This window comes from Stegastes partitus, unplaced genomic scaffold (assembly GCF_000690725.1).
Source record: "Stegastes partitus isolate 25-593 unplaced genomic scaffold, Stegastes_partitus-1.0.2 Scaffold1513, whole genome shotgun sequence".
In the NCBI taxonomy this organism is placed as follows: Eukaryota; Metazoa; Chordata; class Actinopteri; family Pomacentridae; genus Stegastes; species Stegastes partitus.
Window position 1 is genome coordinate 1,161 of NW_007579244.1, and position 25,452 is coordinate 26,612.

At 42.0% G+C, this 25,452-nt stretch overlaps 1 protein-coding gene across 2 annotated transcripts in view; it reads right to left on the reverse strand.

Moving 5' to 3' along the window:
• Nucleotides 1–302: 302 nt before the first annotated feature.
• ndrg2 (NDRG family member 2) overlaps nt 303–25,452 on the reverse strand; it is a 43,700-nt gene continuing 18,550 nt past the window's right edge. The window contains exons 2-16 of one of the 2 annotated variants that reach the window (XM_008300231.1): nt 15,204–15,291; nt 11,228–11,269; nt 10,245–10,350; nt 10,045–10,165; nt 9,473–9,535; nt 8,928–8,988; nt 7,771–7,857; nt 7,449–7,505; nt 7,238–7,341; nt 7,118–7,156; nt 6,975–7,026; nt 6,823–6,870; nt 6,705–6,740; nt 4,864–4,915; nt 303–3,236 (exon numbers count right to left, since the gene is read on the reverse strand). In XM_008300231.1, the coding sequence (XP_008298453.1) occupies nt 3,073–3,236; nt 4,864–4,915; nt 6,705–6,740; nt 6,823–6,870; nt 6,975–7,026; nt 7,118–7,156; nt 7,238–7,341; nt 7,449–7,505; nt 7,771–7,857; nt 8,928–8,988; nt 9,473–9,535; nt 10,045–10,165; nt 10,245–10,350; nt 11,228–11,269; nt 15,204–15,278 (1,107 nt within the window). In that variant the 5' untranslated portion in view covers nt 15,279–15,291 and the 3' untranslated portion in view covers nt 303–3,072. The remainder of the gene's footprint in view (nt 3,237–4,863; nt 4,916–6,704; nt 6,741–6,822; nt 6,871–6,974; nt 7,027–7,117; nt 7,157–7,237; nt 7,342–7,448; nt 7,506–7,770; nt 7,858–8,927; nt 8,989–9,472; nt 9,536–10,044; nt 10,166–10,244; nt 10,351–11,227; nt 11,270–15,203; nt 15,292–25,452) is intronic. The other variant, XM_008300230.1, reaches the window with a different exon arrangement.

A 25,452-nucleotide genomic window follows, 5' to 3' on the forward strand; every position in this document is an offset into this window, starting at 1 on the left:
GTATAAACAGACTAAAGATTCTTCTTCCAGCTGATTTCAGAGTCTTCCACATGATTATATACTTAAAGTGAAGCACAGAAAGAAAGTGGGATGATTTTTTTTTTTGCTAAGAGCACAGTGTCTTGTATTTCATATTCCTCTTAGTCTTAAATTGTGCAACTGAGAGGGTAAAACCTAGAGAATTGTGGGCTACGTTAAGCCCCCATGTTTCATTTTTTTTGCCATTCATTCAGTTCCATAAAACACCAGAAAAGTCAATAGAAAGGCAAACATACATCCAAAAAAAGACATTAGACAGAAGATTACTCTTAAGCTTTTATTAATATTTAAGTTTGCTTTTTTTTAGGATGTTCATTGTGTTACACAGAGAAATTAGTCACACAAGTAAATTTGATTGTATTCTCTTTACTTTTAATCTTTTTTTTATCGTTAATTATATTATTCTCCCTTATAAGCGCTAATGCTAAAAAAGTTACACAAGAACTATCACACAGATAACTAACTTGTGAGCACATCGGGACAGTAAACTAACACTTCATATAGATAAAACAACCAAATAAAAATAAAAAATAAAATCCAAAACATTGAAGGGGAAAGAAAAAATATGAGCAAAAGCAAAAAGTAAGAGACGAACAAAAGACAAAATGGACAAGCATTTACAATCACACAGCCCTGCTCAACTCTCCAGAAAGAAGAAGTACCGCTTCGTTTTCCTTATTTGGTAATTTTCTTTTCTAGGCTCCATCTGTTATCCCTTATTTGGTAGATGATCCATTTGTTATCTGCTATTAATTTCAGCCTGGGATGAGCAAAACATTTACATTCTACACTTCAGCCCTCTGGACAGTCACCAAAGTGGCATCCTGGTTCATCATCATCATCATCATCACTACCGTTACCATCACCTCCAAGCTCAAACGTGACGCCCTTCATTAACTTTCCTTTCGCTCTCATTAAACTCATCGCTCCATCTCACCTTCATCAAGGGTAAGGAGCACTAAACAGACGCAACCTCCATCTGACTCATAAAAACATTACTGCTTATTAAAGAAGAAGAAAAATAAAAATAAATCAGATGCTAAGCTGCATCAGGACATGCTTAAAAATGCACATGCACTCCAATGATATCAGATTGGGTTCAGACACGGGTCCTTGGCCTAATGGCTACACGTCACAGGGCAGTGGTAAGCTTTGTTTGGAGGGAATTTTAGCTAAATCGAGACACTATACATGATCCTAAAAAGGTGCACATTTAGCCTCACAGCGTTTCTGATGACAGATTTTGGACTAAAAATACCCCCTATTCTTTCGGAGACCTCAGTTTTGGCAGTACGCTTAAGCTTAAAGTTCAGATATTGGCCGATCGAACAAAAAGGAGAACTTTTACCTCTTATGACAACAACCAACATTTCTATAGTTTTTTTTTTTCAGAGTTTGGTGGCAGTGAAGGGGCTGGTTCATTGTCAATAATAAGTCACAGGGGGTTTTGTTGGTCTCAGAACTGACTACTAAACTTCCCTAGAGGACCCTGGTCTTTCCTCCGTCTTTGTGCTTCCCGGATACAAACACTCCCACACATGTACTTCAGAACAATCACCTTTTCTCTCTTGACCCTCCGTCGCTTGAACAAAGTTGAAGGAGTGTGTGTTCATTTTACCTCACAGCGCACATAAACTCAAGTATGCCTGCTGGGTTTGTTAGGAGGTATCCATGCGCGGGCAAGGCTAAGAGATTACAACCCAGGTGATAAACACAGTGATCCCTTCTGGCCACAGCTGACATGCAATATCCAGACTGGCATGCTACTGCTGGAGAGTAGCACTCTGGCGTGGATATTAGGACACGCAGTGCAGCAATATTGGAAGCACTATTAAATGTGCGACTAGTGTTAACGATAGGGTGCGAGCTAGCTGCAAAGCTAAAAAAAACAACAACACCCTCAGTCTCACCTATGCTTACCTTCAGACCAAAACAGCACACACATTCTCACAACTCATTAGCAGAATATAAAAGAATAATAATATTCACAGGGGCTGATACCAGGCATGCATCTTCCAAACAGTCTAGGAAAACAAAAAAACAAAAAAAGCTTCCGGCCCACTTCCTCAAACCCAACGGGGGGGTAAATAAAACAGTCACTTATAGACAAGGGGGGCAAATGGAAGACATAAACAACCTGGCGACATCAAGGAGGGAGTAGTCACTATAAATGCTCTCATTGGCTGTTTCCACGTGGCCGCTCAGCCAATCAGTAGCCGTCGGCCCCTTGCTGAGACAGGTTACAGATAAGAAAATAAAATCCAATCGAAGAAATAAAAATAACACAATAAAAACTAGCTTAAAAAGTAGTAGACACACATTGTTGTAAGTATCTCTGCTATAGTATGTTTTTTTTTTCTTTTTTTTTAATCTATGTCATTTCATTAAAGAGAAAAGTGTTACGTTTTTTTTTTTTCTTCTGTTATTTCATCATTAGCATCATCATCATCAACAACATAATCATCAGCATCAACAACAATACAGTTTTCAGAATTATTACTATTGGTTAAGGTGTGCGGCGTCTATATTTGTCATCTATAGGCTGCACTCTGTGTCTAAATTAAAGGGCTCTATTGGCTGAAAGAGGCTCCAGTGGAGGGAGGGAGGGAGAACTGGTCGCCATTCTTCACCTCATCCCTTGTTTAATAATCTCTTTTTGCCTTCAAAAGACTGCACGTCTCATATTTACTAGAGAACAGCCCAGTCTACTGTGTTTTCAGCTGGAAGGGGGATGTGAAGGGTTGGACTTGTATGTGGTGCAAAATGTGGAGGACAGCTTTCTATCGTCCACTGAACTCACTTCACTTCCCTTCTCCCTCCCTCGCTCTCTCAGCTTCCTATTCTGCTCCTGTGGGGGAATGATGGGAGTTGTTTAGTGACAAATAAGTAAGCCATTCGTCTTGTTCCTGCATTATTGTCATGCTTCATCTTTCCCTTCCTTTTCTTTTTTTTATTTTCTTTGCTCCCTCTCTTTTCCCACTCTCTCTCTCTCTCTCTCTCTTTCTTTCTTTCTTCGTTCTATGTTATTTCGCTTCAGCAGGACACCTCCATGGTTTGGGAGGGGCTGGGCGGCATCTGTCCGCCCTGCGAGCCCTGCGACAGGGTGCGGGAGCGAGAGCGGGACCCATCCATGGAGTAGGAGGAGGACAGGGAGGTGGTGCGGGAGCGGGACAGGCGGGTCATGCAGGAGGAGGCCACTGTGGAGAAACAGAGAAAGAAATGCAGAGTGAGATTACATGTAGAAAGTACAGAATATATAAAGTACAACACTGTGGTTACTGTGCATTTTTAGAGTCATCGTGTCCGTGTGTTTTTTCTGTCTGTTAACAGTCCAGCGCTTTACAGGAGAGGAGTCTGAACCTGAAACTTCATACATGACCTCAGTATGGTCCCTTCTCTTAGTGATTAGATTTTGGGGTCCATACATGCATTGGTGACCGCTACAGAAGTCAAAGGTCGCATTTCCCCAACACAACTCTGTGTGACTGAAAATGCACAAAAAGGCATAAGTGTAGTAGACTAACTTAGGAAGACATTGGAGGCCTATACACTGGTGATGTCAAGGTCAAAGTCAAGGTCATAAATCTTAGGTGCTTAGCCGTAACGTAAATTACAGCAAAACGCTTCCCGTCCATGCAACATATCTGTGTTACATGACAGACTGAGCTCTTGTTACATTATGGATCATTTCAAGGCAAATTCAAGGCAAGTTCATCCTCAAGTAGGTGCACAGAATCAGGTCAACATGCACACATTGGGCAGCTATGTCCATCTACTGAGGGCTCTCTAGTTTTATTGTCATCAGTCGCCTTAAAATACCAAAATAAACACATAAGTACCATCTCTCAAAACTTTCTGACTTGATGTTTTTAGCTATAAAAAAATATTTTAAAAAACAGTTAATGGTGTTTATTAGGGACTATTTTCAACAGCGGAGTCACACATTATTGGTGCTGCTGAATGTGGGATTCCAAATAATCTCCCAATGATGATAATTTAAGTTATTTATCTTTTTTGTTTTTAGTTTTGTGTTTTGGAAAATTCCTGCTAGTGTGAACATGATGAAATCTATTGACAATACTGTAAAACAGAATAGTGCAAGTTATATCCTTTTAACAAAATGCACATTTTTAGGCAAAGCTGCACACAACAGGCAATGACACATGGTTCATTTGTTCATTCTGCTTTCTTTAAACAAGGAATGTATTGACATTTGGGGGCCTTATTCAAAACACAGCTGAGTTAGAAACTAAAGATGTAGGCGCAAAAAAAGAGTTAAAACTAGCAAAAATAATAAAACCTATACAATACTTATAGAATTTAAAACTTTAAGCAAATAAATCAACTAGAACAAGAACAGCTGGAGGTAAAATAGGACAAAGTTTCAAGCTTAAATCGCCTGAAGCACAAAAATAAATGTAGATTTTTGTGCATGTCGAGTAAAACTGGATTTTCCAACCTCAGTCAAAACAGACGGCACCTGCAACATCATCCAATCAGCGTGTTGGTTGAGGGCTCACATTAGGAGACGGTAAGCAATGAAGTTACGTAAGAGGGTAAATAAATAGTAAGAGCCTTAGAAATGACGAACACTCAGAGTCTATCAGGACTCACAGAAAGCGAGGGAGTCCAACCTGAGTACACAGCTCCCAGTGATGAGTGTTAAATGATAACAGACAGCATCCAAGAGCTCAACAGTCACAGCATGTGTGTATAAATGTACGCATTGCGTCGACAACAACATGTCAGCATGAAACACATTAGAGATGATATTTAAAATGTGTGCAGAAACTTTAAAATCATTGATGAGAGCAGAGAACTTACTGTAGCCCATGCCTTGGATGAAATACTTGAACGCCTCAGTCAGTTTAGCAGGCTGCAAGCAAAAACAAGATGAGTTACATACTGCATCAAAATGACTGTTACCTGGTGATGATGCATGTGAGTGACCCCACGTGGCAGCACAGAGGAAGTACAAGACCACCTCGGTGAGCACTCTTCATGGCTGCTGCCTCTTTTGTCCTCCTCTTTAGTGTTAACACGGGACGGACGCTGAACACGTTACTTTAAGACGCGACTGGAGTTTCTGCTGCTGGTTCAAATTCAGTTATAATCACTTCACGTGCAATTAAACAAACTGGGGATGCATGATATTGGATTCTTACTGATACATGTGCATATTTTTAACACCCAGTTGCACGTGACATCCCGTCTCTCCCGTAGTGGAATTAACACATTACTATGTCTGGTGCAGACATAAAATACAACACTCACTGGGAAAAATATGAAAACTGCTTAAACCTTCACGTGAAACATTTCAAATGTACTTTTATGAGACATTTTTAAACAAAACTGTAAAATTTCAGCCTGGCAGGCATTACTGGCCTGTCCGTGAGTCGATGCTGATGTTTCATTTTAAAGCAGCCAAATCCAACAGAGATGTCCTCATCAGACTATTTTTGGGCGCTCATAAAATTTTTAGATATGATTTATCTGGATAACGCACACGTCAAGTCTGCTACATTAGCTGTTGTACCTGGTTACTGTTCGATACCAAGCAGAGAGCATTGTGGAAGTTTAGCCAGTGGAGGAGCACTGAGATAAAGACTTCTGAGAGTTTTATTGACCTTAGGCCAGCAGAAAGTGTCAAATTAAGCATGGATAACCGAGGGCAGTATTCCTACATCACAGTGCAACATAATGACGAGTGTGATAAGGTTAATTTTCTCTGATTACAGGTGTAAGATCAAGGAGGCCAAAGAAATCAGGAGGCGAGCCAAAGACACCATGAACCGTGATGAGGGGGCATTCATGCTGTCCCACACATGGGACCACATGGACATGAGACCACCTAGCAGCAGGAGGCGTGGCCCGTCTGGCAAATCTGACAGGTTGTCAGGCGAGTCACGCCTCCAGGCAACCATCAGCTGATAAAGACACGTCACCACAGACGTCAGATGATATTTCTGTATAAACATAATGATTGGCTAACAATTCCCATGAGCAACCCCCATCTCCTTGGTTCATGATGCTAGAAGATGTTCGAGCACTTCAGCCCCACTGACTGAATGTGTATATTTTCACATTAAAATCTTGCACGGTGCAGCTTTGACATCCATGTTGTGTATGTTATAATTAGCTATGTTTTAAACTATCATGTATTCTGAATCTGTATTTCTCACTGAACCTGTGATTCTGTTTTGCTTTTTTCTACTGAGCACAATGTACGTCCCTGAAGACAACATGGTCGGTGATAACTGGGAGGCAGCGGACACTCCTCTTTTCTATCAGTTACTTTAGATACACGCCTTTTGGACAGCACACACACACTTTGTATTGATCCAAGCAGGTTCTGTTCACATTTCAGTGAATTTCCATGTGGCTAGCCTGTTCACATCACAGTAACTGGCCAATTAACCTCGGTTGCGTACAAGTCCAGCCTCTACTCAGGGCAGGCCCAGCTCAAGGAGATATCTGTAACCTGAACCCGCTGGACATGAGATTACTCTCTGTCTCTCTGAATCCAGCGCTGCCTCACCTAAATAAATTCTACATCTGTGAACTGAAGATTTCTCCAGTTCGTTCTTGGGCTTCCAGCTAAAGAATCGAGCGAACAAGTATCAGCAATGTGTGGTATTTAGGAGGTTTTCAGGTGTTGTTCTCACCTGAGTCAGCTGAGGGAGGCCTCCAGCGTCAGCCATCTGTGATGAGAAACAACATGTGAGTAACAGAACAGAGAAAGAGAGGCTGTATAGATGCAAACTAAACAGACATGGCGTTCACCTTTAGGAATGAGGTTGTTGTTGGGTCCATCTTGCTGTTGCACTCCACCTGGTGGTCACACAAAGAAAAGCTGTTTTTTTTTTCTACAAAACATGCATTAAAACAAATTTATTTTCCTATTGAAATACATTTTTATTGCTTGTTAAACTTACGGCAGCATCCTCGTACGGAGCTTGGTCGCCCACCACCAACATGACTGGACACCTGAGGGAGCCACAGGTGGAGAGTTCAGGTCAGACAGGTGGAGTTTAAACGACTTAGAGGTTTATGTTTAAATTTAAAAAAGGGTATTTACTTGAAGGTGCTGTTGCGGTCGATGTTCAAGTCTCTACGACTGGAGGGAAGAAAAAGATCCTGGTCAGTGGTGGTTTGATGTGTGGAGCGTGTTTGTGATTGTGTGTTTGTGTTTGTTTACCTGTTGTAAGTCTTCCACAGGAGCTCTATGTTGACCCCATTAGAGGCTTTATTGATACGGTCTCTGTGGGACTGCACTAGATCTGTGTTTGATGACAGCTCCTCCTGCAGAATGGGTTCAGAATTAGTTGAGTGCAGCACAAAACAATAAAAAAAATTATCCAACTCCATGACCAACAACAGACGTAAGAAATTTGTAGAAAACGATGTACCTGACTGAAGAGGTGGGACAAGATCTGCTCTGTGAGGGAGGACGTCACAGAGCTCAGCTAAAGAGGAGCAGAGAAATCAATAATATAATATAATATAATATAATATAATATAATATAATATAATATAATATAATATAATATAATATAATCAATAGTGCTGTAGGACACAGACCACACATGAAGCCACGTAATTCTATAAACACATCTAAACTTGAATTGATGAAGAAACCGCCTCAGGACTAACTGGATTAAAATACCACGTTTCTGTGCGCAAGACAGTCCGGACTCATTCAGCAGAAAGAAGGAAACTAAGCAGACGCACCTTCTGAGCGGCCCAGTCTATCCATCCTCGAGCGTTGGTGTCGATGTTGATCAGAACCAGACCTTCCACTGAATCTGGGTTTGCAAGCTGACGAGAGAAAGGAAGCGACGCAGATGGTGAGTCGATAAGGAAACCGAATCACTTCAGATTAAAGATGAAATATTCAATGTATGCGTAGAAGCGCCGAGACTTTCTGTTCCGGGTTTAAACACACTTTGGCTAACCTCTATAAACACATATGTGCGTATGAATAGAGAAAGATTTGTACTTTCTTCACACACTGTTTACCTGCATGAACCACAGCCGACTGAAACATGATGGATGAATTCTACTCTGACATGAAAGTTTCCAAAGCCTTGTCCTTTGCCTACAGATTCTGCATTCGTACATGTGAATATCTGTTCTATGTTATTTTATTTTTTATTTTTTGTATTTTAGTATTTATTTTATTTATTAAATTGTTGTTCCATGCTGCTTTCATTCTGTACAGCACTTTGGTCAACCCCGGTTGTTTTAAATGTGCTCTATAAATAAAGTTTGAGTTGAGTTGAGTTGAGTTCTGGGTATTTTTAACAATCATTTAGTGAGTCTCTATTTCAAATGAGGAAACATTTCATTGGAAGAAAACTGTAATTTGGGACTAATTACTGTAAAAATAGGGACATTTACTAGAGTTTAATAGCTGTGCTGAGTTCAGCTGTTGATTTCCAGATGTAACTTTGACATTTAAACCCATGTAAATATCTATTCAGCATTTCATTATTTCAAACTTAAGTATGTTTGCCTGTATGGAAATGTCCAGTATTAGCTCACCATAAGGCACCACGCTCTAAGTTGTATCGTAAGTATTTTCCTTCTAATTAGTACCAAATAGCAGCTTTTTAAGAAAACATCCAAGAAAATGACAAACAAGCAACATAACTTTCAAATAAGACACTGGCACTGATTCCACTAACATGAATGACAATCAAAGATCAAAAGACATGAGTTCATTTCAGCAAACACCTCGACATGCTTCTATATTCTGTTTTAACAAAAACAGCGGAAGATATTGACCGCTGCCGTCTTTACGTTAAAGAAACACAGAGCTCTGCGAAGCGCTGCTGCAGACAGCGAAATGAGTCAACGTGACAGCTTTAACAAAAGACGACGCTCACCGTGAACTTGGAGAGGATGTAGGCTCCGGCTCCCACACCAACTCCGATTACAGTGCGGAAGCTGAGGAAGGAGACACAGAGTCAGTAACACGTACACTGAATACACACACATGCAGGTAAACACAGAACACGCTTTGACATGAATCAGCTCCAGATGGAAAATGCTGATTAGTTGCATAATTATCTAAACTATAACTCACTGGTTGAGTTTGACCAGGTGGAGTCACATGAAGTGTTAATCTACATGGTAAATGTTTCTTTTAATCAATCCCAAAGAAAATGAATGAATGAATAAAATAAAATTTATATTCAGATTGTTAAAACGTTTAATGACCCAAAATGTACGAACAGTTGATGAACTACCTCTGCTGTATCATCCAGTGTGTCTGAAGCTTCCAGCAGCGGTGCAACACCCATAATAAAACAGACTTTAATAGCTTTGTCTGGCTTGGCTCTGAGACGAAAACACAACCCCGACACGTTGATTCACCGACCTGCTGTGTGGGTGCGATGTGTTTATGTCAAAATAAATACCGTTAACTCACTTGAAAAACTGCAGGACAGCAGGGATCATCTCTGCTATGGTCTCCATGGACGGATACTGGTAGCTGCAACGGCAAAGTGGAACAAATGAGCAGAAAAATGATCAGCTGGGACTGTTTTCTAACCTTAGATCTCACTAAAGTATCTGCAGCGACCGGACATAAAACGCAAGGAAAGAAAATGATTTCATGAGCACGCGCCGTGGCTCACTTCTATCCGCTGGGGATTTTAAACAAGACCTAAAAGAGAATGAGCCTCAATCTGCGGAATCAGCGGCGGGAGCTAAGGGTCACGGTCGAGATGCCGAGACAATGCACGCAATGAAATCTTCCTGAGCCACTGAAATAATCAGGAAGAGGAGCGATAAAGATGTGTGGAGAGAGAAAAGGGAAGGATTTTGTTTAAACCTCTGACAAGCGCGCATTGGAGAGCACAGAGGGGGGCACATGTGAGAGATGTTAAATATTTTTAGAGGAGATTAGGTTTAAGCCTGCACAGAAGATTGTTTCCATGTCTGAAAGTTTACTTTAAAAAAAAGCGAGGTCACTGCAGCCGTGATGAGTGAACGTCGTACCCTGCAGGGTAGGCAGCAGCCCCCTCCTCCTGTCCCGGGGCGTCGACGTGGATCAGGGTGAAGTTCTTGACGATCTCCTGCATCTCCTCGAACTTGAAGAGAGTGGAGAAGCAGCTCTTACCTGTGGAGACAGGAAACAAGTGCATGAGAGGCTGAGACAAAGATATGAGACCATGGAGAGGCTGAAGAGGGATACTCACTGTCCAGGCCCACGTCGTGGAAGGTGAGGATGGCGGGCCTACGGGTGGTTCGTGTGCCGTGGAGGGTCACGTGCAGGACGCCGTGTGGGGTCTCAACACTGTGCTCCTGCAGAGAGAAACGGAGATGGTTCGTCCAGATGAAGTTAAGCTGGTTGTTAACATTTTGGGATGGACTGTGTTGTTTTTTTGTGAAGAGAAACGTTTTATTAACATTCTACTACTGATTATTTTGAGTTGGTCAGTCGCTCCTCGATGCAGGGGAGGCCAGCTGACTCTTCATCCTGCACTAAGTTCATAGTGGCACTGCACAGATGTTGTATTATTCAGGTCCGACTACATCCCTTCATAATGGCGTGTTGTCTTTTTGAAAAACTGCCAGAATTACATCATTTATTAGAGATATATCAACGTCCACATCGGTATCGCCCGATATGAGTGTTTTTTCCAATATATCGGTATCAGTCCGATGAACAAATTTAGCCGAACATCAGCGCCTTCGTCTCTACGTTTGATATTGCTGCTATTTCACAGATGTTTTTACTTAAATGGTCCTTTAACGTTAAATATGTTAAAATAAGTTTAACTATGTTTTACTTTTGTTAGGTAATAAAGAAGATTATGTGGTCTAATTAGTTTTCACGTTCTCACAGTGATCACTCATTTTTCGGTGTGAACAAAAACTGAATATCGACATCGGTAATATCGGTTATTGGCGATATTAATAGCCGATACAAAGATGATGCCAAACGAAATGAGCTGTATTTTTGAACAATGACAATAAAGCTTCTTCTAAGATTTTTTACTAGTAAAAAAAAGAAAAAAGCTACTGCAACACCAATAATAACATAAAATACTTAACCCAAGTTAATAAAAACATTAACAATAAAGTCAACGCTTGAACATTTACCAAATGATGCAGATGTCAAATATGTACAATATCATAAAACACATTTTGTCCTAATGTATACTTCATACGGTCTCACCTGTCCTTGGTCCAGGAGTATCCTGGCAGCCAGTTCAGCATCCTGTGACAAACAGAGGAAGGTCTTATTAGCAAAAGCTGCACAATGGACATGTGAATAAATCACTTTAGACAGAAAAGCAAGAGAGAAACTAAGAATCAAAGAGAGGGCAATATTCACTTCTAAAACCAACACAGAATCCATGATGTAATGAACTCAAGCCTGCAGGAAACTTCATACGTTGTTCTATTTTTGTCTTGTTTAAGCTTTTCAAAGAATCTTTATAAAGTTTAAAGCTGACTTCTTCTTTCTTTTAAGTGCCCATAAATGAAAACAAAATCTCCAAGAGAACAATCTGAGCTTTATGTTCTTTCTTTTCTTTGTCCTTTCATGTTAAGCGACGTCTTGCTTCTTAATTAACGCCCACACGGGGAGGACGGGTGGCTTAATGCTGCTCAGGAAGCAGCACAGAATCTGTTCAGAGGAGCAGGTGGCTGTTGCATGCTGGGTAATGTATGGAGGCAGTCTGTCAGAGGGTTTTATATGCAACCTTTGGTCCATTTACCCAATCGATGAACTGTTCGCATCACGAGTTCTTAGAAGTGAGCAGAGTGGGTCGTTGAAGTGGACTCAGTGAACAAAGGAACTTCAAATATAATGCAGGACGTCCAAAACGTCATTACAAGGATTTGTCGGTGTCACACGGCTGATCTTAAACAAGTTTTCCTCCTGTTCTCTTCCATCCAAGAATGAGCTTTTCAGGTTTTTTTTCATTTTCAGGAACTGAGCACATAATCAGTGAAAAATTGTACCAAAATAAAGGTCGTCCACACCTACAACGATACAGCACCTTTCAAAATAAAAGTTTCTCCTTTTATTGCTTTCAACAGTAAATGGTGGTCCATATAATTTGACTTTTTTGACAAGAATTGAGTTTTACAAAGATTTTTTCAAGTCAAAAAGAAACAAATTTCTACAAAGTCATGGTAATTAAAAATACATAATGTCAAATAACGAGTATTTAAAGCGACTAGTGAAGGAGGCCACGAGACAATAATGACAACTCTGAAGAAGATGCAAGCGTCAGCGGCTGAGATGAGAGACTGTGCTCACATCAGCTGTTCATCACCAGTTACATGAACAGACAACACTACTGGGTAAGGAAACTCATGATAAATCTTTAATAAAGTTCATCAGAAGGCACGTGGGCGACTCTGAAGTCAACTGGAACAAGAAGGTTCTTTGGCTGGATGACACCAACATTGAACTTGCTGGCCGTTAGACTGGATGCTGTGTCTGGTTGACACCAAACGCTGCACATCGTCACAAACACAACACCGTGGCAGCAGCATGACGTTGGGATTCTTCTTGGCAGCCCGCCCTGGGAGGCTCGAGAAGGCACAGAGGAAAATTAGGGGACGACAACCTAATATAGTCTGCAGGAGAACTGCGACTTGGGAGAAGGTTTGTTTTCCAGCAAGACAAGAACCCGAATCACAGAAATGATTTAAAGACGACCAAGAAAAGGTCCTGAAGTGGCTGAGTCAGAAGTCAGACCTCAATCCGACTGAGACTGAGTTTGAGCAGTTTTGCAAAGAAGAACAGTGTAAAAAAAACAATTATATGGACGATGATTAAATGTTGAAAGGCAATAAAAAGGAAAAACCTTCCCAGTGGGGTGAATGTATTTAATGCAGGAGGCTCCAGTTGGTCAAAGTGAGTTTTGGCGACTTGTTGCTGTTGTGCAGAGAAACAAAAAGAGAACCAGAAGGATGTGTGTTCACAAAACTCTTAGCAGACGTCTGTTACAAGAAGTCAGATCAAATTTTATTCCTACTTTGAAAGCCAGTAACAATCTGATGGTATCTGGTCGAAAGACTCCAGAGACCCCATCAGCACTACAGACCGTTTGACAGTATGTCTTTAGTAAACTCACATTTTAATGTAATTTAAAGCTTATTATTTGGTTGGATAAGCCACGACTGCGTGACTAGAGCACCTAAAACTACTCTGTGCCATCAATGAGCCACAAATTAAAGACGTAGAAATTGAAGATGTACCATTAATATAAAGTTATTCATCTTATTACTGTGATCAATAACAATATGAATAATAAGAAAAGAGCTGAAAGTAACTGTTTGCTTATTTCATGACGTGTGAACAAACTTTATTGCAGATAAATATGATGAAAACGTTTTTTACTAACGCTTGCTCGCGTGTGGCACAAACACATCTTCCTGAGCACTATGCTTCACACAATAATGAACTATTTTATTTTCTGTTGTACAAAAGACAGAAAAGCAATCAAGTACTTTTGTATCAAAGACCAGGATGTGTTTTGACTGGCTGTTAATGTTTCCTGTTGTTCATCAGGTCGTTGTTATAGCTGTGGTGTAGAATGAACCATTTGAGTTAAAATGATTTTTGAAGCAATATAACTACAGCTGACATTGTGGTAATTACACTTGCTGTGGATGGCTGCTTTTTCTATAGGATTAAAAAAATCACTTGATTGATTAAAAAACTAATTGTGATTGTCTCATGTATGTACCTTAACGCAAAAACAGCACAAGACTTTCAACTCTTCTTCAAGCTTTTCCTCTCATATGTGAGGATTTTCTGATTTTCTTAGTTTTAAATCACAAAATGACAAAGTAAGACGTTTGAAGGCGTCACTTTGGGCTGCATTTTTTACTACTGTAAAATAATCTATTAAAATAATTGCTAGTTGCAAGGGCTGCAAGGTGGTTAGTGGTAAGTGGTTAGCACCGTCGCCTCGCAGCTAGAAGGTCGCCGGTTCACGTCCCGGTGAGGACACCCGGGATCTTTCTGCATGGAGTCTCCATGTTCTCCCTGTGCAGCGTGGGTTCTCTCCAGGTTCTCCGGCTTCCTCCCACAGTCCAGAAACATGTTGAGGTTAATTGGTGATTCTAAATTGTCCGTAGGTGTGAATGTGAGTGTGCTTGGTTGAGTCAGCTGGGATAGACTCCAGCCCCCCATCACCCTAGTGAGGACTAGGCGGTGTATAGATAATGGATGGATGGATGTTAGTTGCACCCCAAACCAGCACAGTTCACAGACTTCTTTGAAAGCCAACGTAAAAAGGGCGCCCCGGTAGCTCAACCAGATGAGACGGTGACCCATATTCAGAGGCTATAGTCCCAGACACAGCGGTCGTGGGTTCGACTCGGATGTTTGCTGCAGGTCTTTCCCCATTTTTCACCCCTTTCCCTTTCCTATCTGTCCTGCTAATAAAGGCAAAAAAAAAAAAAGCCCATAAAAGAAAATAATTTTAAAATGAAGCGTTGGAGATGAAGGTTTTTATCTAATAACAAATTCAGTGTGTGAATACGCTGCACTATAATTAGAATATAGAAGTTCTGCCTCCTTTTTATTTCATACTTTCTGAACCAGTCTCTCTCTCCTGCCTTTGTCCTTTCACCAGCTCGACATCAAATCAAACTATATAATCCATTTAGCCCCTTTGTAAATCTGGGTTGTTTTTGTTGTAGCCCTGCATTTCCCCGTTTTCCCACCAGGTGTCAGCAGTGAGCAGCAAACCCGTCGGCTCTGCAGCGCTGCATCTGCACGGCAACATCAGCGCAGCAGAGCAGAGGAGCTGCTATCGCTCCCTCTGGGCTTTGACGTCAACCCAGCAGATATGAGCCAGCGCTGCAGCTGTGCGCAAACACACACAGCAACACACACTCTCACACACACACACGGGCGTGCACACAAGTGCTTGGAACACATGTTGTCTCATGTAGGTTCTGCTCAGACTCAAACACTTGCAATCATGCGCATATGTGCAAAGGACACATGGCAACACTGCTCTTGTTTTTCTGCCTCTTGGGACACACACGCATGCTCTGGCAGCTTTCTGTGGTTCCAGGTCGTGTCCATGTGTCGTCTGGATGACGTTAAATCAGCATATGTGCACATTTTTGCATGCAGCCTACATTAAAAGCAAGTTTCTGCACATGGTACCATCTCTGACCTTGGTGCTGTCAGCCTGACCCGTGAGCAAAGGCTTCTCCTCCGTGATGGCGATCTCCTGCATCTCTGTTGTCATGGTGTCGCCTCCTGTGCAGGTAAAACACACCATGATGTTATTTTCACTGTCATCCTTCGACAAGCACTCACACGCGGCGCACAGATGTGTCAAACACGCCGATTTATGCACACACAGGCACACACCGAGTGATTAAATACTGTATGTAGCTGCTATCCCCTGGGGCGTTGTTTGGGCTGTGGGACCTTATGAAAGTTAATCAGTAATTAGTGCCAGCAGAGATGAGCAGAGAAGGATTGTGGGGCGGAAGAAGCTAAAAGAGAAGAGGAGGGGTGCATTCTGGATATTTTACAAATTCTTAGCAAACGATTCTGAGAAATGGGTGAAGCAAGAGGACTGAGGGCAGGTGGAATAATGTGACACAAGAAGAAAAATAAGAACGAACAGCCACCTGAGGGGAGGACTGACAAACAAGCGCCTGATAGGGGAAAAAAAATTGCATTACATTTCCTTTATCTGAGGAAGGTTAGTCGAGCACTTAATTCCAGACACCTTCACACTTTTTCGGTGGTCGTCCACCGCAGCAGCTCGCCCAAGGGCATCTCAGAGGTGATTGTTCAGAGAGGAAGAGCGTTTCATTCCTCCACCCTGATCTCCCCACATGTCTGGGAAGTGAAGCTCTGACAGTTGTGCCATTCTCTTCACGCTGAGGTGCTGCTTCACCCTTTGAGTTTCTTAAAATGTCACCCAGACTGAAAGATGGTCCTGATCATGTCGGCTAAAGAATTAGTTGACTGTGGTATTTATTTTGTTGCACCGTTGGCATCTTTGACATTCAGGTGCTACATCAGTGACATTTAATAGCCAGATAACCGCGAGTTTATCGGGTTTCACGCAGCTCCCTCTGGACTGTGGTGTGTGAAACATCTTGGGTCTCCAGCGTTCGCCAGTTGTGCAAATATGGTTGCCTGAATGTTCAGAATTGAGCAAGACAGCCTCCACAGGTCACGGAGACTCCAGTCCAAATTAGCCTTGCTACCTCAAGCTTAGCACCTTCTATCAACAGTTCAGACCGTCGCCTGACTTGCCCCCGCACCTTGGCCCACAAATTCAACAAGTGCCAGACGAGGGCCGGGCCAAGAGAACAAACAACCTCACTTACACAGGAAGTAGTTCTGCTGTTACAACAATGCAAAACACACACGTTCAAAGAAATCACAAGAGGGGTCAAGGAATGACCTCACTTTCATACATATGGAATCAAAAAAAAACAAGCAAAACCAGGACCAGGTTCAGAGTGTCTGGCCTGGACCAGGTGTACCCAGACAGGACCACACACCAGTTTGTCAGAACTTGAAGCAGAACACTGGAAGTGTGTGGAAGAGTTGGGGGGCTACAGGGTTGTGGGTGTTTTCAATTTACAATTTCATGTAGCAGATGCTTTTATCCAAAGCGACGTACATCTGAGAGTAGATCACATTCATACACCATTGGTGACAGAGCTGCCATGCAGGTCGCTGCCTGCCATTGGGAACAGATTCAGGTTCAGTGTCTTGCCCAAGGACACTTCGACTGTGGAGGGGCGGGGGATCGAACTGCCAACCTTGCGATTAGAGGACAACCTGCTCTAAAACCTGAGCCACAGCCGCCTGTTTTCAGACTACAAAGCCCACCCATCGGTCTCCATCAGGGTGATCTGTGGTGCAAACGGGGGGTGACGGGAGGCCCAGGTGGCCCCGGACCAGCATGCCCCAGCAGACCTGCATGGCGTCCAACAGTGGAGGATGAAGGGGCTCCATTATCAAAGTATGGAAGTCCGTCTATGAGCCAGAGTTTTGTTGTGGAATAAACTTGCAACAGTTTGCATTTCAGTGAAACTATCAAGCATTCTATCAAACGATATTCTAATTATACTGATAAAGTGTCAGTCGGTGGTACGATAGACTCTCGTTTTATGACCCAGACCTACATCAGAAGATCTCCGTGAGGCAGAGACTGTGCAAGTGCATCTGTATCCAACTTGTCTGTACAGTGGGACAAGGTGTTCAGTTTGTCGCCCACGGCTAAAAAACAAAGAACGGCAAAATATTCCTGCAAAAGCGACACTATAGTTTTCAATGTTTCGTACAAATTTCAGTCAAATGCTTTGCTATCATCATGGGCCGACATTAAATTATGTATACTTGTACTTCATGGCTGTTTGATTCAGATAAAAGCAGCTGCAGGCTGATATGAACGGTGCAACAATCACGTCATGGTTGGCAGTGATACCTTTCAGGTGTCTCGTGAGCTAGTGAACTAGTGCAGCCCCACTTTGTCATTTTGTTCTGGAACCGGGTCTGCACTCACATGAGGAGAACTTCAGTCAGCAGGTGCTTCAGGAGGAATTTGGGCATTTTGAGGTTCACCTGTGTCCTACTTCACTTCGTCGCTGCATTGTGACGATCAGACTTTTTAACTGGAGCTCGACCTGAATCATAGAAACAAGCCAGTGGAAGCTGGAAACACAACAAGCGTCCAGGCCGGTGGTGTGCAGCGCAGACGACTGCTGAATCCTTCAGTTTGTGTTTCTGCTCTCGAGTGCAAAGCTAGCTAGACAAATTGTTGCTTAGAAACAAAGGAAACGGTTGACGTTGTGTCATGTGAAGCAACTAAATGTCTGCACAGCAGGTTTGCATAAAAAGAGCAGCTTTGTGTTACTGCTGTCCTTCATTCCTACTGTGTTGCGTGCATCCTCCTGCTGCATCGTCGAGTCATTTAGGCCTATTTCTAAATGTTGCATTTGCCTTTTACAATTTGTGTTTGTCCTGTTTTCAATGACTGCTTTTGTAGACTGCGAACAAAAAAACCCATCAGCTTTGAATCTGCATCAACAGCGTATCAATACAAATCTAATGCTGTAAAATGACCCACGCTGAGCTCCCCGTTAGTGGCACGACAGCGTTTTGAGTCGTGCTTTCAGACTTTATTAAGTCAAAAAGGAAATATTACAAAGCAAGTGAGCACACTCAGGTTGTTATTGTGTCCGTCTCGCAGCATCGTGCTCGGTCTGACATTTAAACCTGAGATATGGGACCTTCTGACATGGCTCTCATAAAGCGATGACTGTATTCTATCTGCACATTACATCAGAGGGGGGGCGAGGCCGCTCGTTGTGTGTTTCTGTGTGTCGGCGCTCGTGTTTGTGTGCGTGTGTGCACTCATCAGAAAATGAACTACGGCCTCGGGGGAGTTGTGTCTCTCTGGGTCTCAAACGGAAATGATTAGTCACCGAAGGACCCCAACACACACCAACACACACACACACACACACACACATACCAACACACACTGCTCCCATTGTTCAGCATCCATCCTCCTGCCGTCTCTTTACATTCATCTGTTTATTAGCCTCCCAGATATTGCATTTGTCAGTGTCTTTTTTCTTTCTCTGCTACCTCTACCAGTGTCTTTGTGTCTCTCTCTCTGTCAGATTCCAACCAAAAGGCACTCGACGAGCAATCCTCCACCAACTACACTCGTTTTTGTAATACTGCAGCCTCTGTAAATACTGTTGGTCCTGAAAAATAGACAAAAAAATGAGCATAAAGTTAATAATCTAATGGAAATGCTGCAGCTGACGGATCTCTGAGCCAACTATCAGTTCATAAAACTGCTCCCAAATCCATTCAGTCGCCACCTATCGCTTTCCTCATCAATTAATCCGCTGAATGGAGCCCGGCTGGAGTTCAGGCAGCTCACTTCCTGGTCCCACGTTCCATATGTTGTCCAATCGTGTATGTCCGCTTTCTATATGTGACACTATCGCATATAGGCGGCCCATCTGTGCATTTATTCTGTCTGCACATTCTTCAGTCGCTCTTCTGCATCATCGCCAGCAGCTCTCTAATATCTTAAATGTTTCTTAAAGTGATGAATTCATTTTTATGAACATTCATTTAAAATGTAATCAGTTTAAAATCTTGGAAAACAAAGAAAAGTAACAAATCATGAAGGTTTATGAAGCTGGAGGCCGTAAATGTTTTGCCTGACAACTGAGCCGATTAATTATCTTAATCATTGTAGATTGATTTTCTGTCACTTGACCGATCAGTTAAACGACCACTGATTGACAGAGACCGAGATAAATACCACAAATTTCTATTGGCGAGATATTTAACCACTTAAGAAAATACACACATACTTAAAATTATCTTTGTCTGCACTCCCATAAAGTGTAAAACACCATCGCATAAGAGTGTCTCAGTGCACAATGAAGACAAGCAGCAGAACTAACAAACAATTCAAGTGGCAAATTAAAGAAACACAAATTAAAATAGTTGGAGATAAAACAGTTAAAAGCAGCAGACTGCAACGGGAGGATTAAAACAAATAGAGGTGTGGAGCCGAGCAGATAAATTAGACGCTGCAGGACAAACAAAGCGTTCTAGATTTGTTCTAAATTGAGAGGTTAGACGGCTTCATAGGAAAGAACCTCAGGAGAGGATCGATTGGTCCAGCACCAGGAAGCAGAGCTCTGGTAGATGCTGCTGTACGCTGCTCGTCCGTGTAGTGCTTCACGGTCAACTCTAGTCTGTTTCTGCTAATTATATAAACATCTGAAATACTTCCGGATCTCCAATGAAGCTAATATCGACAATCACATCCACACATGGCAGTTAATTGAGACAAACGCGACAGCCTGAGCTCAGCGTCCTGCTCCATGTCCAGCGGCTTCATCAGGCCTGTTTCTGGACCGCGGCTTTGCCAAAGACTTTGGAGGCTCCACTGCAGATGAAGTGCCTTCAGCATGAAGCACATTAACACATGCAACGATGCAAACGCGTGACGCAAGCACTTAGGCTGGATACGACACTGAAAAAACAAAATCTATTTATTAAAAAAAACCGAAAAGCAAGAGGGGCAGAAAAATAAACTAAAAATGATGAACGACTGTTTTGTCCAAAAATGGTAGAAAAGCTAAATTAACAGCAAATATCTGTAAAATAAGGATATTTTTAGCTGATTTAAATACAGTAAAACAGGGTTATGCAAACAAAAAGGCAGGGACGTGGAAATGTTTTTTTTAAAGATTTTCTCTGTCAGAAATCAGGTAAAAAGTACCACCAGCATGTGATTCTTTTTACCTGATTTCTAACAAAGACATCTCTCTTTTCTAATCCACAATCTAAATGTAGTTCGTTAATCTCACACTGGTCCATGTTCAAGCAGAGGAAATGAAAGCAACATCCAGAGCTGGTCGGACTTCAGCCTCAAAGACACTCGAGCAGGCAGCTTGTTGACACGCAGCCTTAATCCGGACTACGATGGGCTCTGGTTTCTGTTTCGCCCGCTGCTGTCACTACAGACCAGCCACTCCCACCTGCCCTCAGAGGACTGGAGCACATGAGGCCAAAACACTGAAACACAGCACAGGCTTTTGTAGCATGTAAACCGCTTCTCATTTCTCTATTTTAATCCTCCTCTGTCCTCTATGCTCCTGCTCGTGACCCGGAATCGATCTCAGCGCACCATCTCGAGGGATTTCTCCATTCCTAGAACGCACTTCGAGCTGCCAGAGGAGCTACAGGTGAGGATGCACAGGTACATCCCCTGCAGGAGTCTCTTCCACACAACATCTGTTTCATTTCATTTCACTTTAAGCAACAGCTCTGGAGCCAGGATGTCTCATTTTGGTGAATACCAGCTGCCTGGAAGCTTCGTTCCTCGTGGTTCTTCCTCGCCTCCTCCACTCGCATCTCAGGAAGGATGCAAGCAGAGGACTCGAGGGAAACCATTTTGTAATGTTATTAACACATTTATAGTGTTGTTCCTAAGCCTCATATGAATGTAGTGTGATATTCACTCTCCTTTTAGCTCTCTTTTGGTCTCCACCACCTCGTCTTTTAGCTGCTATAACATTCCACGATGCTAGTTCGCCACTGGCATCATCTGTAATCTGTTTTTTAGCCGACTGAGCAGTTAGGAACCAGAACAATAAAGTTAAAGATGCTAAAACACGAAGGGAAATGAAGATTTTGGTGATAACTTTTTGTTTGTTTGCCACTACACTATATTACATGTTGTTGTTTCTGTCATTGTTAATAGAAAAATGTCGACTGGTGCAGCTTTTAACCATTAATTAATTATCAAAATCAATGTTATATAATGATCTGTTAAATATTAATCAACAGTTTGTTTCAGCACTAATGTAGAACACATGTAGGACGTTACCATGTGAGCAAACGTCCATAAGATGTAGTTTAAAAGAAAGAGCCAAAAGCTACCACCACGAAGTTAAAGAATAACCATCTGACAGGCTCAGAAACCAGGTTTAGGATGAACTGATCCTCTGCAGGCCAATTATAGTCTGAACAGGATGTCACAGAAACACATTGATTCATTAAAATGCTATTAATTATGACAGGGCAGCTTATTAAAATGCAATTTGTGACATATATTAACCCCAATTCTACCTGAATTCCCAAGCAAATGAGCACATCTGTCTCATATTTTTTGCTTGTAATCTTATAGAACCTTGTCAATAGTATGAACAGTTGGACAGAACACGTGTAAATGGAAGGTTTAGGCCTCTGAAACATGCACAGTGAGGCAGGTTTCAACAGCGCTTGTTGTATTTAAATGTTAAGATTCTCTTTTGAGGCGGCTCCGGAGTCTTGGAGGTTCAATCAAGAGCAGCCAAAGAATATTTGAAACCATTTCTTTTGCTCAAATCTGACTAAGAGAGCCAAATTAACAACAGGTTGTGGGTCGGAGTCCTTAAAAAACGCCACAAAGAGCTAAAAGCTACCATACGAAAGTTAGACAATAAACTGTTCTGCAAAGATGCTCGTAAGAATTCACAAAATATGTTTCGTATTTGTTGTACATGTAATAGTAATGATAGTATTTGCTGTATTACATCAGCTCTTTCACTTTAACATAACGCTGTGGGAACACTTAAAGATATTTAACGTAGGCCTGTGGAGATAAAAGCCACTTTAGCTGAATCCTGATGAAAGATCTCGTGGCGGTGAGAAATAGGAGCAACTAAATTACGTGCTGCCAAAAGCCTGCAGACGGACGAGGAGGCAGAAAGAAGCAGTCACGTGACCACACTGTGCGTTAAGCAGCATTGATACGGGTCTCACGTAGCTCCACCATCGTATTTAATCTGCTCACACACACACACACACACACACTGGTCCACGTACAGTTTCCTGACGCTGGAACGTTTTAATCAGCTCCCTCCATCATCCATCCATCTCTATCTGGGCCTCTCTGAGTCAGTGTGTTTCAGAGCGTGTAATAACTGCTAAACTGCACAGGAGGCACCGTCTGTCACCGCGGAAGGAGGAATACAATGATGGAGGGAAAAAGACAGATTTGCATGAAGAGCAGGACGGGAGGGAGGCTGGAAACCAAGGAGGAGAACATGTTCGGTCGCTGAGAGAAAGAGAGAGAGAAAGCTTGCTTCTCATTTGCCTCAACGCTGCTTCCACATTTCAGCTGTCAGACAACAGTTGTTCACTTCATCTGCTGCAACAAACAGGTTCCACGTCTCAGATATCAGCCCGCCTCACATAATTGCTGCGGCTAAATGAATCCGAGCTCGTTTTATTCATAATCACACAGAGCGGTGGCCTTTCATTCCCGTTAGCGGGCCACCTCCATTCAGCCTGTCACAATCTGTTTCTGTCAATCCTCCTCGTCCTCCTCGTCCCTTCCCCCCCTTCGGTTTCCTCCTCATCCCGCTCCGTCACGCTGACTCCATCTCTTCGTCCTTTGACGCAACGCAATGTCATCACACGGGAGCCGTGGATTCGGGCTGCCAGCGGCCGCACTAAACTGTGCAGAAGCTGATTTGAGCTGCATCAGACCTGGGAGCTGCCAGTCTGCTGATGCTTCACTGGAAAGCTTGTGCAGCCACAACACAACACAACACAACACAGCACAACACAACACAACACAACACAGCACAACACAACACAACACAACACAACAACACAACACAACACAGCACAGCACAGAAACGAGCATCAGACTGTTTTTGTTTTCTGATTTTAATTCTAGCCTTGGAGTCCGTCTCCTCTTTGACTGATCTTTGAATTCATCCAGTCAAATTCTCATTTATATGAAGTCATTGATTCAAACTGACAAACTTTATGTTTTTAAATCACAACTTTCTGAATTTGTTAAAGGTGGTTTGTAAGAAAAAGCAAGGGGCGTCAATTTCAGTAGCTGCAGATTTAATCCAGATAATAAATAGATTTTAATGGTGGCATCATGTTCAGGTGTAGCTTCTTTTTTTTTCTTCTATTTTTAAATAAATACTTTTTTTCTGTGATTTTACCTAAAATTTGACAAAATGGGGGGAAATCGTTAAAATAATATGTTAAAAAAGTGTGCAAATGTGCGCGTTTATATAATATATATATATTTTTAACATTTTTTCAGTCCTTTTTTTTGGTTCAAGTAACAGCAAATATCTGTACAACAAGAGTATTTTTGCTGATTTAACTACAGTAATAATTGTGTAATTCAACAGTCAACCAGTTTGGGTTTTTATCAACACAAATCATACTTTTTGTCTGTGATCTTATTAGTAATTATTTGTATTTTACCAAAAATAAAAAGGAAACAACCATGAAATACCATTAAATATTGTTCAAAACTATTTTTTACAGTGTACTGTGGGAACATTGTGGCCCAACATGGTGGGATCTGTAAATATAAAGGCTTAGTTTCAGCTAAAGAAAACACTACAGTGTCTAGTTACAGGAATGAAAATCTAAATATAAATGATTTCTACTCATAGATCCTCCCTAAATCCACCACACTGATGCTTTAAGGTCCTTGAATCACTACCTGGAATGAAGAACTTGACTGCGATCCCTAAATGGTGAGAAATAAATGGTGATAAATACACACTATTAGTTTGTTATCTGGACAAAATGTTGGCTAAATATTCACCACTGCTACTTTTTTTTAGTTTGGCATTTACCAGGTCTAATAAAGGCAGCCTCGCCTCGTTGTCTCCGACCTACTCAGCTTCTACATTACTGCCAAACGAATCACCACAGTCGAATAAAAACACTACAGAGCGCCACAAGCTGACGTGAGCCGCCCCTTCAGGCTGGATGCACCTGCTGCTGTTCAGCGCTGCTACATCATATGTTCACTGTTCCTCTGCAGCATCGAGAGGCTCCAGCTCACAAACGCTCTGTGTTCAGGAGCTGAACTGCCAAAAAACAAACAAACTGAAAAATCCTCTTGGTGAACAACACTTCAACAATACTCAAAGTCTTTTGGGCAACACAAGGCTCAAACTTCCTGCCAATGATTCGCAAGCAGCTCTGGCAAATTTTCATTTTCATATCTGCACTGATTTGTTTTCCGTCTGTATCGTTTTCCTTCAGATGCATGAGGCTGTCAGAAGGGACGGTCTGACTGAAGCTGTGGTCTGGTTCAAGGTCAGGGTCAGTCTTCTGTTACTCTCTATTTTAAGTTGTCATTATACTGACTCTGTTACACACAGCAACTTCTGAGGAAACCAAAAATGTGTCTCTCCATTTATATAGTTTCAGTATCTGTGATTTGGGCGTGTGCACATCGAATGAGGTGTGATCTGTCCTCATTTGCAATGACCAGATGATTCACACAGTTTAAGGGCTCTTAGACACACAGTTGTTTCTTATTCTGCTCCTTTGAGAGTCATTTTTGGTCACACACCTGTCTGAGCTGCAGTAACTGAGCGGAGACTGGAGGCTTCTCTGGGCACGGATCTAAGATATTCACTTCAATTTTAGGGTTCTTGGACACACAAAGTTGTTTTATTTATAATTTTTGGTCACACATCTGTCTGAGACCTGTGACTTTTCTTCCGCCTGGCATTTAGAGATCACTTGTAGTGTCCATCGATAGGCAGCGAGTGAGGAGTTTTGTGTACAATATTATTCATAATTTGCTTCAAAGTACTTGAATACAGAGTTTTCATTAAAAACGTTCAGTCGGTTAACGTGCAGGCTTTGCATGTGCACTGCAAACTGAGAAAGGAACTAGTAAGAGACACTAAAAAGGAAGGTTTAGTCGCAAAACTTAAATGCAACGTCAGCTGTCGGGTTGTAAAATTAATAGAAAATTAGCCAGGATCAAGATGTTGAGCAAGATGATGAGCTTTCTACACCTAAATGGTCGTGATTTACCACAACATGATATACAAAATGCTCCGGGCACTCCGAGAAAAAAGAAAAAA